The following is a 17,859-nucleotide window of genomic DNA, read 5'->3' as shown; positions in this document are numbered from 1 at the left end:
AAGATGAGCATTTTTATGGCACTACTTTTGCATCCCATGCTTGGATCTGTATTTATAAATAAAATAATTAGATAATTGATTATAAATCGCTAAAACGAGTAGCACGATATACCCTAAACAAAGTGAAGGGGTAGCAACAGAGGAAAAGAATCCCAGATTTGCCCCACCAACAACATTGTCCAATGAAATGAACATGTAGGATAAGTCAAATCATGAAAAGTATGGATTTTATATGAGCTTGTGCATATAGTTTGAAGCGGGAGGTTGTGCAGGACATGAAACCTGTGCTGGGACACAGCCTGCAAAGTTAGTGCGGAGGTGGGATATCTGGGGGGGAGGATTTCTTACAGCTTGGACTACATCGCCCCCATCTGGCTTTTTGGAGAAAAGCAGCAAGGACAAGAATCTCGGAAAGAAAAAAAGCAAATTCATCAAGTTAAGGAGAGTCTGGGTGTTTTTCATTACCTAACAGCAAAGTCCTTGAGTCTTGGTAATGAACACTGAGTTGTGTATACTTTTGAAGTATAATGCCTGATTGCCTGTATTTTAGATAGCTCGTGGTGAGAAAGTGTAATGAAGTATAACTCAGCTTGCTCAAATGATACAGTATGTACTACTCAAGTAATGTGAAGCATGAGTTTGGGCTTACAGTGCTGCGTTCACCCCCTTCCCATTTAATCACGTGTCAGATCATCAAACAAATGTTAACATTAGAAAAAGATAATCAAGATAAACACAATATTTATGTGTGCCTATGCCAAGAGGCACACATATTACTATTCGTCGGATTTATTATGTGTGCCTATGCCAAGAGGCACACATATTACTATTCGTCGGATTTATTATTATTATTATTCTTCAGTTTCCGCCTGAAATTTTGCAGCGAATCTCGCCTCGCAGTTTTGAGACAAGATTCATATATGTTACCTCATTTTGTGCGGCTGGATCAGGAATGGTGTGCTATGACTTTTGGTGTTTATGACTCTTATAGTTTTTTTAATATTAATATTTTAGTGAAAATTTTCCCGCGCTCCTCTGCCAAACAGTTTTGACATTAGGGTTACATATGTTACATCATTTTGTGCGGCTGAAGCTGGACTAGTATGGTGTGACTTTTGGTGTTTATGACTTTTATAGTTTTTGAAATATTTAGATTTTAGTGCAAATTTAGGCCAATTCATCTTTTGGCGCCAAATAAACAGACTTCATTTGTGGTGTGTTGGCTCCATCTTTTGGTCCCACTGATACAAATTTCAAACTTCATTTGTGGTGTGTTGGCTCTCTCTAGTGGTATGCCGGGAGTAGTACGGCCTGTCTACCCTTATTTGGATTACCGTAATGATGACAATATCAACGGTGCGCACAGCGTCGCTGCTTTCAGGAGCCATTGGAATTTTTAAGGTTGCGCAAATCATTCAATAGTTACGGTAATGCTTGGTGGAAAACTCAATATCCCACAATTCATAGCACGCCTCTGCCGAGTCAAACAATGGCGGCCATCACTTAGTTTTTATTTTCCTCTTAATACTGTTTCTAGGTCACAAAATAAACTTTTAAGATATTTTCAGGCGAGAATATAGGTGTGTAAACTTCAAATATCTGCTCGTTTTGTCAAAACATCCCATATTAGCGACAATGTTCTGACGATGTCGTTTCTGCTTGAGGCTAGCTGGCTAGTGTGGCTAGCGCGGCTTTGCTAACAAGCTACAGCCGGCCTGGATGACAGTGAGAGCGGCTTACTCTGGTTTCACACCCGGTCCTTCGTAAAGTCTCGTGGTCACAGCTGGACTTATTTTAAATAAATAAATGATTTATTTATTTATTCATTTTAGTAACGGTATAAACAGTGAAAGGTGGTGGATTGGCCAGATGTAAACTTCAAATATCTGCTTGTGTTACCAAGACATCCCATATTAGCTCTGATGGTTTCGGTGCCTGCAAAGAGCTAGACAGCTAGCTAGCTAACTGGCTGTCTTTTTGACTCAGGGTCATAGCTGGACTTATTTTTCGTTTTTATGAGCTGATGAGGGGTTTTTTTTAGTAACGGTACAAACAGTGAAAGGCGGTGGATTGTCCAGATGCTGGTCGATGTGGAAAAAATAACTGAGTTGTTTGGTGGTCGCTGACACGGAGCTACAACCGAGGGCAGCTATCCACCGGTGTGTGTCAGACAGAGCATGCAGGGAACGAGACATAAGAGGCGGCGAGGCGACCGCCGATCGACCGGTGGTAGATCGTGGATCAGGGAAACCGAAGGCAGGAGAAGCAGGCGGCTGCCGGTCAGAGCGTGAGGTGAACTGAATTTCAGGTAAGAAGTTATGAACTGCACTCTATTTGGGTCAGATATAAACCGAGTTTAGGTGTAGTTTATTTTCGTTGTGCTGACTTTTTACAATCAGTTATAATAACTGGTACTGCTAGCACGACGGAGTTTCTATACAGCTGTGTGCGCGCTAAGTTACTGATGTTGAACTTTATGACAGCCTCCCCTGTCATTCTCTCGCCTGTTCAAACTTCAGTCATGAAACTGATCAATGATCGGCTTTTCTCTCTTGTTTGTTTATTGCGCTAAACAACAGCAGCACGTTTAAGCTTGATCAGCTGTTGTTAGAATTCATTTGATTTTAATTTCTAGTATCAGCTGATGTTTGCTGGAGCCACAGCTGTAGAAGCGGCTGGTGGAAACCAGGAGATGACCTTACCGAATCATCAGAGCTGAACTGGTGATGGAGAAACAGGTTTACCTTTTTTTTAGGTGACATGAATGAGTTGAAGGGAAGTTATGAACTGTTTCTGAGAGAAATAAACACCAAGCTCCTTTTTTATTTAGCTGACAGCTGGTAACTGTGCAGGGGCGGATCTAGCAAAGCTTTTGCCAGGGGGCCAGGTAGGGCATCTTACAACCAAAGTTTGTATAATAATACACAAGATTGGCTGTAGACCATTGTTAATCATTCAGAACACTGTGTAAAAATAACAAAAAACAAAAAGTGAATGCAAAAGTGCATAAATATTTATTTTACGTGATTGATGTGTGTGGCGGGGCGTGGTCTGCAGTGCCGCTGCAGGGGAGGTGGACCCACCTGAGCGGCATCTGCAATCACGCCTCTCTGGCGTAGTCTGTGCTCTCTCGGCTGTTTTTTGGGTGTGTGTCAGGCTGTGAGTTGAAAAGCTACAGCCGGCTGTGTGGGTACACCAACCATGTGTGAAAAGTGGTCCATAACGTAATGCTTCAAAGCGTGTTCATGCAAACATTGTCGGGTCTGCCGTGGTACAATGGGACTTCTGCTCATGAAACTATGTGCACAGCGTCTGCAAATCGGGGCTGTACAAAGTCACTTCATCTTTACCCAAAACTGTAAGCTGTCATCTGTGAGGTGCGAGCGGTGTTTGTTTTTACCATAGTTCATGGTGGAGAATGGCTGCTCTGCTAAGTTTTGCTCTCTGTAGCTGTATGAATGGCAAACTACATTGATTACCAGCGGCATAGGCACACTTAAAATTTCTTCTGAAATTTTCGCTTTCTAGTTATTATTATTATTCTTCAGTTTCCGCCTGAAATTTTGCAGCGAATCTCGCCTCGCAGTTTTGAGACAAGATTCATATATGTTACCTCATTTTGTGCGGCTGGATCAGGAATGGTGTGCTATGACTTTTGGTGTTTATGACTCTTATAGTTTTTTTAATATTAATATTTTAGTGAAAATTTTCCCGCGCTCCTCTGCCAAACAGTTTTGACATTAGGGTTACATATGTTACATCATTTTGTGCGGCTGAAGCTGGACTAGTATGGTGTGACTTTTGGTGTTTATGACTTTTATAGTTTTTGAAATATTTAGATTTTAGTGCAAATTTAGGCCAATTCATCTTTTGGCGCCAAATAAACAGACTTCATTTGTGGTGTGTTGGCTCCATCTTTTGGTCCCACTGATACAAATTTCAAACTTCATTTGTGGTGTGTTGGCTCTCTCTAGTGGTATGCCGGGAGTAGTACGGCCTGTCTACCCTTATTTGGATTACCGTAATGATGACAATATCAACGGTGCGCACAGCGTCGCTGCTTTCAGGAGCCATTGGAATTTTTAAGGTTGCGCAAATCATTCAATAGTTACGGTAATGCTTGGTGGAAAACTCAATATCCCACAATTCATAGCACGCCTCTGCCGAGTCAAACAATGGCGGCCATCACTTAGTTTTTATTTTCCTCTTAATACTGTTTCTAGGTCACAAAATAAACTTTTAAGATATTTTCAGGCGAGAATATAGGTGTGTAAACTTCAAATATCTGCTCGTTTTGTCAAAACATCCCATATTAGCGACAATGTTCTGACGATGTCGTTTCTGCTTGAGGCTAGCTGGCTAGTGTGGCTAGCGCGGCTTTGCTAACAAGCTACAGCCGGCCTGGATGACAGTGAGAGCGGCTTACTCTGGTTTCACACCCGGTCCTTCGTAAAGTCTCGTGGTCACAGCTGGACTTATTTTAAATAAATAAATGATTTATTTATTTATTCATTTTAGTAACGGTATAAACAGTGAAAGGTGGTGGATTGGCCAGATGTAAACTTCAAATATCTGCTTGTGTTACCAAGACATCCCATATTAGCTCTGATGGTTTCGGTGCCTGCAAAGAGCTAGACAGCTAGCTAGCTAACTGGCTGTCTTTTTGACTCAGGGTCATAGCTGGACTTATTTTTCGTTTTTATGAGCTGATGAGGGGTTTTTTTTAGTAACGGTACAAACAGTGAAAGGCGGTGGATTGTCCAGATGCTGGTCGATGTGGAAAAAATAACTGAGTTGTTTGGTGGTCGCTGACACGGAGCTACAACCGAGGGCAGCTATCCACCGGTGTGTGTCAGACAGAGCATGCAGGGAACGAGACATAAGAGGCGGCGAGGCGACCGCCGATCGACCGGTGGTAGATCGTGGATCAGGGAAACCGAAGGCAGGAGAAGCAGGCGGCTGCCGGTCAGAGCGTGAGGTGAACTGAATTTCAGGTAAGAAGTTATGAACTGCACTCTATTTGGGTCAGATATAAACCGAGTTTAGGTGTAGTTTATTTTCGTTGTGCTGACTTTTTACAATCAGTTATAATAACTGGTACTGCTAGCACGACGGAGTTTCTATACAGCTGTGTGCGCGCTAAGTTACTGATGTTGAACTTTATGACAGCCTCCCCTGTCATTCTCTCGCCTGTTCAAACTTCAGTCATGAAACTGATCAATGATCGGCTTTTCTCTCTTGTTTGTTTATTGCGCTAAACAACAGCAGCACGTTTAAGCTTGATCAGCTGTTGTTAGAATTCATTTGATTTTAATTTCTAGTATCAGCTGATGTTTGCTGGAGCCACAGCTGTAGAAGCGGCTGGTGGAAACCAGGAGATGACCTTACCGAATCATCAGAGCTGAACTGGTGATGGAGAAACAGGTTTACCTTTTTTTTAGGTGACATGAATGAGTTGAAGGGAAGTTATGAACTGTTTCTGAGAGAAATAAACACCAAGCTCCTTTTTTATTTAGCTGACAGCTGGTAACTGTGCAGGGGCGGATCTAGCAAAGCTTTTGCCAGGGGGCCAGGTAGGGCATCTTACAACCAAAGTTTGTATAATAATACACAAGATTGGCTGTAGACCATTGTTAATCATTCAGAACACTGTGTAAAAATAACAAAAAACAAAAAGTGAATGCAAAAGTGCATAAATATTTATTTTACGTGATTGATGTGTGTGGCGGGGCGTGGTCTGCAGTGCCGCTGCAGGGGAGGTGGACCCACCTGAGCGGCATCTGCAATCACGCCTCTCTGGCGTAGTCTGTGCTCTCTCGGCTGTTTTTTGGGTGTGTGTCAGGCTGTGAGTTGAAAAGCTACAGCCGGCTGTGTGGGTACACCAACCATGTGTGAAAAGTGGTCCATAACGTAATGCTTCAAAGCGTGTTCATGCAAACATTGTCGGGTCTGCCGTGGTACAATGGGACTTCTGCTCATGAAACTATGTGCACAGCGTCTGCAAATCGGGGCTGTACAAAGTCACTTCATCTTTACCCAAAACTGTAAGCTGTCATCTGTGAGGTGCGAGCGGTGTTTGTTTTTACCATAGTTCATGGTGGAGAATGGCTGCTCTGCTAAGTTTTGCTCTCTGTAGCTGTATGAATGGCAAACTACATTGATTACCAGCGGCATAGGCACACTTAAAATTTCTTCTGAAATTTTCGCTTTCTAGTTTATAATTATTATTTCATTTTTTTAAAGAGAAAATGAACCAAACCTACCTGGCCCTATTAAATCATGAATTACCGGGGTTAAAGTTCAGTTCCACTAGCCAGAGCCAGGCCTGATTACTGGCAGAAGCACTGAATCAAGTTAAATGACAAAATGAAATAGACTAAAAGATCTCATAAAACAACAGCTGAGAAACAAAATGATTGACAACTATCAGTCTAGATGGTGCTACTAATTTACAATTTACACCATTCACAGGCAGAAAGGTTTTCTATCAGGGAGTTTTCCTTCCATCCTTTTATTTGGATAAAAACAGAAATTCTCTCTTGAGAAGGAGAGACTCCAAAGGGAAATTTGGATTTTTAAGATCATTGTTTGAGGACACCGGACATGGTCCAGTGGTTAGGACTCTTGCTTCAAAACAAGAAGTTGCTGGGTTTGAATTCACTGGCTGGTAGGGGTCCTTTCTGTGTGACGTTTGGATGGTTTTCTCCCACAGTCCAATGGTAAATTGACCATACCTGTCTAGAATATACCCCCTTTGCCCTGTGACAGCTGGGATAGGTTCCAGCTTTAGTAGGTGTTGACCAAAATGAAAAGACATCTAGGATTTTATCGTGGATGGTTTGTAGGAAGTTTGAAGTCTTTATTTTATTATAAACTATGTGATTAAGTCAAGTTATTCAGCAGACATCTGCCCCTCCCTGAGCCTGGTTCTGCCGGAGGTTTCTTCCTGTTAAAGGGGAAGAAACCACTGTTGCCACGTTCATGTTCAAAGTGAGTCATCTGATTTTTTTCTCTGTATCATTGTGTTATTGTATTTTTTTGTATTATTGTAGGGTATCTACCATTCAATATAAAATGCCTTACGATGACTGCTGTTGTGTTTTTTGGTGTTACATAAATAAAATTGAAATGAATTTTAATTATACCATTATCATCTCTGTGTATATGAGCAAAATAGGTGACTGGTTTTATTCTAAAGATACAGACTGGTGAAGCTCTCTAAGAAAAAACTACAGCTGCACGATTAAATGGCTTACAATGACTTTGCTCTCCCTGAACAAAAATATGCTGGTCTGCCTGGTTGTGTGGCGCTGGGGGTCCAGCACCTGTGTAAACAGTATGAGAAAATGATACAGGAACATGGCCACTCTGCTCGCTGCAGAGTTTGCAGCAAAGAGGAGAATTTGAGGAATGACAAAAAGAGCAACTCCTGACAGTGGACATACAAAAGAGAAAGATTTAATCAGGTTTTTCCAATTCAGGCAAATATTCTGAACAAACCGAACTTACTCAGCATCAGAGAGGCTGATACATGTTTGATGTTAAGACAACACCCCTGTGTCTTCTATAAGGCAATAGGACTATTAGGTTCTGTCAGTTATTCTTTGAACTTCTCTTATTAGTTTTTCTGACTTTTTCAAACTGAGCTCAAAGGTTACCTTTACATTCTCATCCCCTTGACTCATGCTATATGGAACCAAGAATGGGTTCAAACAACTGGACTTCAGAATGGTCATATCTGGCCAACTGAATGGCTTTGCAAAGTGTGAAAATTCCTTAGAAGTCGATAATAATGCTAGCTAGATTGGATATCTCAAGTTTTTTAGATCGTAAAGGAGTAAAAATACTGTTACTCTCTAGTTTTAAAATACACGTGAAGTTGTGTGCCTTTGTATATCCACTATGATGCATTACAGCTGTGTAAGCTGTAATGCACAAGTAAAAACTAACACAATTCCATCTGTTAATCATCTGTTTTGTAAATTATGGAGGTTTTTTTTTTTTGGTCCATCCCAGATAGGATCAAATTGGGCTGTATGTGTCCCACGGACCTGAATGATTCTGGCAAGAAGAAGCCACTTTCAGCCCCTCCTTGTAGCACCACTCCGAGAGCAGCGGGCAAAACACTACCTGGGCTGTGCTCTATCAAGGTAAACAAAGCTAACGGGTACAACCGGTCGGTATTTTCAAAATAAGTTTCTTATTAAAAAATGCGTTGCCCTTCGCTTGAAATCGAAGCGTGGTTTGCCAACTTAAAACACATTATTTCATAAACTACCACTAAATTAAGATAAGCATCACGCGTCACGTTTACTATCGTCTGTCACGCGTTTACGTTTTTATTTTGAAGACGTCCTCATGCAGTTCCGGCACCGCTCGGATTTTTTCTTGGTAATTGACATCGCTGGTTAACGGCAGCCTGGTTGCTAGACGACTCAATCTGCGACGCCGATGAGAAATCAGTAACCGCTGTACGGAAAGACAGCAGCATTTTAACAGTTTTAAGGAAGCTATACTTTACAGCCCACATTACCGTATGAACTGCTTATTATTAAGGAAAGTTAGCTGTCCCAAAACACGTAAATTCCCAGTTGTAGCATAGCTAGCGTCTCTTTTGTTGCCCCCTGTGTATTTTTTAGCAAGAGGGGAGGCGACGTGAAGTAAGATTTGGGAGTTGGGAAAAGATGACCGAATTAGAAGTGGGAAAAGTCGAGTTTTCCAACCTAACATAACATTTATTTACTAGCTATGTTCAGTGCCAATGCTAAGATGTCTCTTCAGGCGAGTGATGTCCAAACAGATGAAGACTACGAGGAGCTGGTGAGTGTTCTGATCTGGCTGGGTTAAAGATACAGCTGTTTACTTAAAACTGACTTTACAGTGGTTCTTGTTGGAATCGCTTATTAAAAGCCTATAAGGTTCTATAATTTAAAGCTATAGTAGTTTATGGCAGTCGTTTTCATTACTTTTGACTTCTCAATCAGAGGGAATTTCTGTCTTAGTATGGGTGTCTTACTCCTCCTAGGTTGAGGATGGCTTCTCGCTCCCTGCTGATGTTCCAGTAAAGGTAAACAAATGGACTCGTGAATCTCATCTGTGCCACATGAACACATCGTCATGTCTTTGTTTTTATGGCTGGGATATTTCCTTTGCTTTCGACGTGCTCTTCAGCATGAAATCAGTTTCATAAATACTCCTGTCCTCTGCTTTGCCCCCTTCGTGTTTGTCCTCTATCAGAAAACGAAAAAGAAAGTCTCTTCTGGCAAGCCTCCTCCTTCTCCAGGTGAGTCCTGCTCAGCTGCACTGTAGGTAGTATTTTTAGACTCTGTAGGAAAACCCACTTTGAAAGTTATGTTTGCTTTTGTATTTGTAGGGTCTCCATACCTCACCAGTCTGAATGTGAATCACAGGAGAGCAGCAGTGGGTGCTTGGAGACTACCAAGGGCCTCTCTGGGGGACACCAGATTGGACACTCCCGGGGAGACTGGCCCAGCTTGCCTTACTTCCCTCAGCAACGGCCTTGGTATGTGTCATGAAGGCACAACAAGCTCTGTGGATGGTGTCTACATAAATACATTCACAGTGAATGGGTTTATCTGCTTGCTTGAAATGAAACAGTTTATGGAATGCTGTACAGCAAAAACAAGGAGGGTAAAGGAAAATATAGGTTTGCAGTGATTTTGTCACTCCATCATATCTGAACTTAAATGCATTATTCATGCTCTGCAGCGTGTCCTCGAAAAGTGTGAAGAGGCATGAGTCAGATCCAGTATTGACTCGTGTTGGAACAGTTTGTGTTAGCCAAACTTCTTTTTAATGTTTATTAGCACAGCATCTAGGCTTAAAAATAAGCATGGCACAGACATCTAACGCTGCGTTATTAAAAACAATAGAAATCTGCCAAATGAATTAGGAAATTGGAGCATGTTGACAAGTAGCCTCTGTCTGTTTCTCTCTTTCAGATGTGTCTCAGACTCTGAGATCAGAGTGTGACGCCACACCAGAGCTCCTCATGCAGACCCTGAGCACGAGGAAATCCAAACATCTCCGCTCTGCTTCCAACGGTGAGAGAACGCGTTTGTGTGTCAGACTTAGAAATGGAGCGAAGAGGGAGACAGAGCTGAAGGTCAGGTTTTTGTGCTGAACAGGAGACAGGAGAAAGGAAAAATACTGGCTGTGAAGGGAGTATGATGTGATATTAGTGCAGTCAGTGTTGTTTTTCATGACTTACAAAGCCAAGCATGTGTTATCTTCTTTGTGAAATCATTTACCTTCTCCCATCATTTGCAGGTTTGACTTTAGTTACAAGTGATTTCATGAAGAAGGAGGACATGTACGATGAGATCATTCACCTCAAGAAGGTAAGGAGTAACACAATCACACGTTAAAACAACACATGCATGGCTGCACATCGGTGTAGTGACTTTTCCATCTCGTTTTTGTTCTTCTTCTCAAAAAGAAAAATATGTTTTTACATTTTTCTTCTTTAATTTAGTCAGGCTTCTTTAAAATGTAAATCCTTATGCACTCATTATATGTTTGAGTAGTCACTGGTGCTGTTCTCTGCAGAGCCTTCATGAACAGAAATCTGACAACCAGCAAATGAAAGCCAAACTACGACGCCTGGAGGAAGATAATGCCAAGAGAGAGAAACAGATAGAATCACTGTTGGATCCCACTAAGGTAAGAACAGAATTTTTTTTTTTTTTTTCGTGTGTAGTTTTTTTGTCAAAGAAACTAAAATGATGAAAAAAACCCCCAACTGTGCAATGTTTTTCCTGTAGGGATCTGAATATACGCGTAGTTTGGTAGATAGGAAAAGAGAAGGGAGCGTGGTGAGTATACCCAGTGGGTTGGTGAACATGCCGGGAATAAATTTCATTTAGGATGTGTTTATAACAAGAAAAGCTGATCCTCTCTGTCAAGGTTATCAATGGACTGAAGCAGAGGATCCTAAAGCTGGAGCAGCAGTGCAGAGAGAAAGAAAACGCCCTGAGGTAATGACGTCCTCCAACTTTGTCTCTGTATGTTTGGTTTCTGTGTAAAACAGAATGATGCTCATGTGATTTATTTATTTTTTGCTTGTTCAGTAAACTGCAAAGTGAGCTGAGGGCCACCAACCTGGAAGAACTGAAGATTCGAGTCAAATCATACTTTGAGGAGGTAAAATCAGTCCCTCTTTGCCCACTGTGAGCTTGGTGGTGTGTAAAGGAGTTCAGTAAAGTGGGTCTGTCTGGCTTACCTTTTAGATCCAGAGACTGAGGATGCTTCTAGAAGCAGCTGAGAAAAGGTGACTGAAACACACGTGTCTGAGTGTAGCTGAGTTCAGGAGAATCACGGATCTCCATCGTCATCATTATAAAAGGTTAACGAATAAACGAGTACGTTTCTGGCATTGAGACTTCCTCTCCTGCTCTGTTGCAGCTGTCGAGCCGAGAGCAAATGCTCCCAGAGGCAGCAAAAAGCTTTGAGCTCCACAGTTCACCGTCTGACTGAGAACCTGAAGCAGCTTCAACAAGAGAACGTGGCACTCAGAGAAGAACTCAACACTGACAGTCCTGCTGGAGGAGCCAAAGGTCTTTTCTCACACGCCACAACATAGTGCTAAAAAACCCAGCAAGAGTCAGATATCAGTGTAAAACGCCTACAACTCACTGTACATTTTACATACAGTATGTACATATGTATAAAACCGGGAGGGGTAAACAACCAATGATACTGGAACCAGTGTGTTCTATATGTTGATTTAGGGTCCCGTTAAAGGAGCTTGTACTAGAAACCTTCCTGTCTCCTAGTAAAGCTCGCTGCTATAAAACACAATTGTATTGTTTTTAAATCCTAATTGGTTAATACAGTTTTTCTTTATGATCTACATAGGCTGCCATTACTGATTACATTCCAGCTAACATTAAGTGCAATGCAAAGACAAAGGAATTGGTATTAGTCTTTACATCTGTGCTGTTGGGCGAAAGGGGCAAAAATTCCTTGTGGTCATGGATGCAGGCAGCTTCCAGAAGACTCAAAAGTTGTACTTTTTAAGCCACAACTAAAACCAAATGCTGTGCCTCCAATTAAACACACAAGGAGACTAAATGCACTTTTGTCATAAGTGAACATCCTGGAGATCAAGAGGATGGTCATAACTGGCTTACAGTTTTCTGCTGTGTGCTGTAATGTTACTGAAAATAGTGTGTGTAATGATGTGTCCTAGATTACAGAGAGTGGAGTAAACAGAGACTGTTGAGACGGCTGTTGGAGGTGGAGAAGGTGAGAGGAAGCCGTAACCAGTTGTTCATGTAAACACGAGCAGTTGCCTGCCTCTGTTTCTAAGCTCGCAGCTAACAGACTCTCTCCTCCTGTCAGAGGCTGGACGACAGCAAAAGACACGCCCAGTCACCAAAAAGCACCATCCTATTGGATAAGGAAGTCCAGACCACACTCACTGAGAGTCTGGCGTTTACCATGGCAACAGAGGCAGTGGTCTCCGGGGGAACGCTCACTGATGAAAGGGAGGAGGTTTTGGAGTTGAGGGAACGCTTGAGCCAATTGGAGGAGGAGAAAATGGCACTTGAAAAGTTGCTGTCAAGTAGAGAGTGAGTAACGAGCAGCCTGAGACTGCTCAGTTAAAAAACAAAACACTACTTCTAAATGTAAAAGTTTAATAAATGAATGATGTGAACCTACCACATTATTACATCTGTAACAGCAGCTGTTGTTCTCTATACTTAATCTGCTTTGTGTCTGTGGTTCCAGTGATGAACTGAAACAGCTGAAGACTGAAAGAGAAAAAGTAGAGAAAGCGACAAAACAGTGGAAAGCTGAACAGAAAACACTACACGATGAAGAGAGACGGCAGCATAAGTACACTTTCACTCCTGCATTTGGTGTTTGACATGGATGTGGTTCAGTGTGTCCACACTTTTCTTCAATTTGCATTGTTCATAAAATTGATCATTGTAGTTTTAAGTTAAAAGCCAAGTGTAATTCCATTTCAAGTCTTAAGTAATAGATAAATATGTAATAATAATAATAATAATAATAATAACGATGATTTGCAGGTGGAGTTTACTTTTCATGCAAAGTTGTGTTTAGTTATTGCTTTGCACGCGTGTGTTTTGTGTTTCCCAGACAGGAGTTGAAACAGTTGCGAGCCCGGATCCAAACTCTGGAGGAGGAAAACAGTAAACTTGCACAGGCTGAGCTCTCCTCTCTTCCTCCCACATTGGCAGAGGAGACTCAGGGCAGCACAGGTGTGAGAGAGGGAGAGGAGAGGGACACGGGGAGCAAAGAGGAGGCAGAGGGAGGTGAGGAATCGGTCACAGATGACGGAGAGAAAGAAGAAATGGAGAAAGCAGCATTAGACATTCAGATATGCTGGAGGGAGCACAGAAACAGGGTATGTAACACGCTTATGCAAAGGAAGTTATTAATATCTGATACAAATGTTATGTAAAAAAAAAAAAAAAGTCTAGACACTCTGGCCCAGATTTCCCTTTCTGTCCATATCCATCCTCTGCATTCTCTTTTAAGGACACAGTGATGCTGCAGTCAGCTTTAAGAGGCCACCTCTTCAGAGACTCACAGCTGAAGGAGCTACCGGAAGATGCACAGAATCAGGTTTTACCCACACGCTTCCATGCGATACGCTCATATCAAGCCATACTTGTAAAGCAGCGAGAACAGTGTACTAATCAAAACAATAAATGCTACTTTTCATGGATACTTGAAGACTCATGTATGTTTTGTTAAGGTTAATTTTAGCATAACGAGTGCTGATTTTGTTTTTCTAATGCTGGATAATGATCAGCAGGTGTGTGAAGTATTTTCAGCAATGAAGGACTTAAATGTAATTTTGTTTTTCTTTCTTTTTTTCCCCTCAAACCCAAAGAAACGGGGAAAAAATTGATTAAACCAGAAATTACTTGTGTGCTGATGTCTTTACTTCCAACAATCCTACTAGAGATCATGATGTCCTTAATAAGCCAGAGTCAGCGTTGCAGCTAACACAAATAACCACTAGGTGGCTCTAAAAAAGCATTTTTTGGTGGGTTGGCTGTAAGCTTCTGTCCCTGCTGAACCTCTCTTATCTCTTCCCCCTTTTGTGCTGTTCCCAGGTTGAAAAATCCTCAAACTTCAGCGATGAAGCTTCCTCTGTTGGTGACATGCTGGATGATGACGCCTTGACGATGATACAGTCAGCGTTCAGGGGACATCTGGCTCGATGTAGTCTTGCACAAGAAAGGTGACTCATTTATGCACTGAATTAAAAAACAAAACAACAAACAAACAGTCAAACCAAAGAAAAAAATCCATAATTGCTTGTTGGTGTTTGTGTGTTAGGTCTGTGCCTTCTTTAATGGAAAACAATTTTCCCACGCTGGCAGCAAGAGGAAGTGCATTACCACACCCACCCAGCAAAAAAGGTGAGGTTCAAGCCATCTTTTAAAAAATGTTTATATGCAAACACATCCACAGCAAACTATGAAAATATTCATCAGAACATACAAAAAACTAAACAAAGTCACAGCTCTCCATCCATCTTCAATTCAGGGATAGGGGTTGATGCACCCCAACACGCTGTACAAATGTATTCAGTGCCTTCGTGCTACACTGTAACTGCTCAGTGCTCAGACTTCATATTCACTGATGTATGCACCTCCCTGCTCTCAGGTTCCAAATCACTTATAATTCCTTCCCCCCGGCACTGCTTTGAGTATTGATGGATTTCGCTGGAGCAGTAATGTAATTCTATTGTGCCTGTCTGCTCAGCACCAGCGAGGGCACCGTGTGCCTCAAATAAAATAAAGACTTAAGAGGGCACTCAGCGGACCTTCACACCACTACTGCCTCTACTTTACTAGGAGTAGAAAAAACTGTTTAGGAGCTTAAGAACTGTTTAAACAGAGGCGCAAATGACAAGAAGAAAAAAAAAAGAGTTTAAAGAATGTCCCCCAAACTCTCTGCAAGTAATTCAATGTTAATTAAACTTTACAGAATCATATTTAATGCGCTCACGTCAAGTGATCGCAACATCCGCGATGACTCAAGTCTGTCGCAGCTTCCCATTTTTTCCTGTTAAATGCCAAAATAAGAAATCAGATGATGACGGTGATTAATTATGAACAGATCAAATGAGCATGAACTTTCCATGTGACTGAACCGCTCTGTGAATTATCCTCAATCCTTCCTAAGCAAGAAAGTTAGGAGTTCTCTGAGAACATTGTGAGAAGCTGTTTCTGTTTCAGGAGTCCTGCCTTCACATCTGTCTGCCCTACCTGACTCCCCCATTACTTTCCCCACCATCTCCCAGAGTATTGAGCATGTCACAGCGTGCTGGTGCATAGAGCAAAGCAGTGATGTCAGCATTTTTTCCCCCCTACATGCTTACAAGAATGCCTCTGCACTTGATACCTTGTGGGCTTCAGTGAGAGAGTTTAACCTGCATCGTACCTTGTTCTTGTTTTCGATCTGAGAACATGTGCTTTCTTATGGATCTTTACAGTGTGTCGTATTGTGTCATGCTTCACTGGGTACATTGTAGTTATATTTTATAAGTTGTAAAGGACAGCCTCCAGTGAAGCTGATGTTTTTTACCATCTTCATATGTCCATTTGATGTTTTTAATAATGTGGTGAAAGGCCTATCATGAGCAACATGAACTCTCTCGCTGAGCAGTTCTAGATTCCTACAGCCAGGGTTTTACATGTTGAAAAGTTTAGTCAATGCCACAAGACTCTGACACTCTAAACCCAGGCACAATGTACATTTCAAATTCCTTTAATTTTAAATATGTTTATATTGTCTTCTGTAAAATAGTCAGATTGTCTATTCTTATTTAATTCACTTGGTGTACAGGATTCACCTGCTTGCTGCTACTACTGCACATTCACCTAATGTATATACTATATATATATAATGTTCTTCCTCTACCCCCCCCCCCCCCCCTTTTTTTTTTGCACATGTCGAGGAGCGTGTCAGGTTGCATTTCACTGTGTGTTATACTTGTATAACTATGCATGTGACAAATAAAGAACCTTGAACCTTGAAGAGAAGAAATGGTCCATATTTAAATGCATGCTGTTAGCACTATATCATCTGTACATGTGTCTCTGAGGGTGTGGCTGAATGGCATTAATTACTCTTTGCTGTTCTGTTAATAAGATGCTGCATCCCTCAGTGATGATGGTGAAGAGGAAGGTGTAAAGAAAAATACCCGGCCTGCGTCTAACATCTCTGCCTCCAGGAAGACACTCACAAAAGGTCAGACAGAGGTCACAGCAAGTTCTTTTACTGTATCCTGTGTTTATTTCTTTCATGGCCTTTGTTCTTAAATGTAAGTGTTGAAGGTAATTATAGAGGAGTGCGTCCACACATCTATAAGCATGTGTGCTGTATGTCTCCTGCAGCCCAGAGTGAGTCTCGTGACATCGATGAAGACGCCGCTTTCTATTCTGATGATTCTGATGACATCATCGTGTCTCCGTCACGCCCATCGAGAAGCTGAGTAGTCACTAAGTATAGTTACTGAGTATAGTTACTAAGAACTTTAACTTCTTACTGAACCTGCAAATAAAAGCTGGGCTGTTCCAATAATGTTTGTAATATCAATAACAATATTCACTGTGTAACACGAGCTGCTCCCATGCCAATGCCAATAACAGGAATATTCTCAGAATGTGTCTGAGTGTCGATGTAAGGTTATGAGATGTTTTTTTTTCTTTAATCAGACGAGAACATAAAACGAACAGCCCATTTTTGTTGAGTGTGTTATTCTTGAGCCAAATATCTGTTTAATTAGTCAGATTTATTTTTGTTTCTTTTTGCCAAAGTGCCTGCTGCATGGGAATTCAAATTGAAATTACAGTAATAAATGCATTCGTTTCTGCTAACCTAGCAGGCATCACTTTAAATTCATCTGGCTTCATCAGGCTGAAATAATCCATAAAATCACATTTGCACATGCCTTATTTGGTAATACATGAAAGTCAGCACACTAATATATGTTGCATGCTTAGTTCGTTATAGCTGAGTCTGCGGTGTGGTTGAGGGACAGCTCTTAACTGATGCACTATTGAGCCAAACTGTGAATAAGTTATAGATCAGGCTGCTGCAATACTGAAACGGTGAGAGCAGGGGAGGATACACAGGATACACAGGGACTGTGTCTAATGCCAATAATACTTGTGCTTTAAAACAGACAAATGAGTCAATAAAATCAATGATCGAGTGCATTTGTCTCCACGTGATCAGTGTAACTTAATTTCTGATACAGTAAATAAAATGTTTTTCTAATAAAATCTCCAGTCTCACGTGGTCCTTCCCAGAAACTATTACCTGTACTTACATTTTTGTGCTTATTTTCCCAAACACTTCTGAGAGAAGTAGCATGTATTTTAAAACTGATTATAATTCAAAATTGTTAAAGGATATATGAATGGTACCCCCTATTTTTTTAGGGGGTACCAAGTTGTTACACCCTTTGTGTCCATACACCTTTTAATGTTTGAAGTCAGCTAATATCAGTTCCACTGTGTATAAAATCAAGCACATATCCATGCTGTCTGTCTTTACAAACCTTTGTGAATAATGTGTAGTTTTAAAGAGATGGCTGAGTGTGGTGCTGTAATAGGAACCACAACAAAAGCTGGTTGAGGTGCAGTGTGAAAAAATCACCACCAACACTCAGCTGACTTTATAACTGCACAGCTCCAGACCGTCATCTGGCACTGAGGATTGTACAAAAACCTCCAACAGTATCATGATCAAGAGTTTTAGCTGAAACAAAAGAGAAACTCTTTACTAAAACTCCTCAGAATAGTGACAGAGTTAAGTGTCATTACTCCATAATGCTGTTTATGG

The 17,859-nt window shown here is 41.3% G+C and overlaps 1 protein-coding gene across 2 annotated transcripts; it reads left to right on the top strand.

Moving 5' to 3' along the window:
* Positions 1-8,308: 8,308 nt before the first annotated feature.
* iqce (IQ motif containing E) lies at positions 8,309-17,266 on the top strand. Of its 2 annotated transcripts, XM_063475164.1 has the most exons (21): positions 8,309-8,820; positions 9,026-9,067; positions 9,238-9,283; positions 9,374-9,523; positions 9,963-10,064; positions 10,291-10,361; positions 10,570-10,683; positions 10,785-10,835; positions 10,927-10,997; positions 11,091-11,163; positions 11,250-11,290; positions 11,425-11,576; positions 12,212-12,267; positions 12,364-12,593; positions 12,754-12,861; positions 13,129-13,396; positions 13,531-13,617; positions 14,115-14,242; positions 14,341-14,423; positions 16,162-16,260; positions 16,407-17,266. In XM_063475164.1, exons 1-21 carry the CDS (start codon positions 8,749-8,751, stop codon positions 16,502-16,504), a joined length of 2,142 nt encoding a protein of 713 aa, XP_063331234.1. In that variant the 5' UTR covers positions 8,309-8,748; the 3' UTR covers positions 16,505-17,266. The 2 variants fall into 2 exon arrangements, with proteins under 2 accessions (XP_063331234.1, XP_063331235.1); XM_063475165.1 differs by lacking the exon at positions 10,785-10,835.
* Positions 17,267-17,859: the final 593 nt, after the last annotated feature.

The sequence above is a fragment of the Pelmatolapia mariae genome, linkage group LG6 (assembly GCF_036321145.2).
Source record: "Pelmatolapia mariae isolate MD_Pm_ZW linkage group LG6, Pm_UMD_F_2, whole genome shotgun sequence".
Lineage (NCBI taxonomy): Eukaryota > Metazoa > Chordata > Actinopteri > Cichliformes > Cichlidae > Pelmatolapia > Pelmatolapia mariae.
The sequence above is the reverse complement of the archived record's forward strand: the minus strand, read 5'-3'. Positions and strand labels throughout refer to the sequence as shown.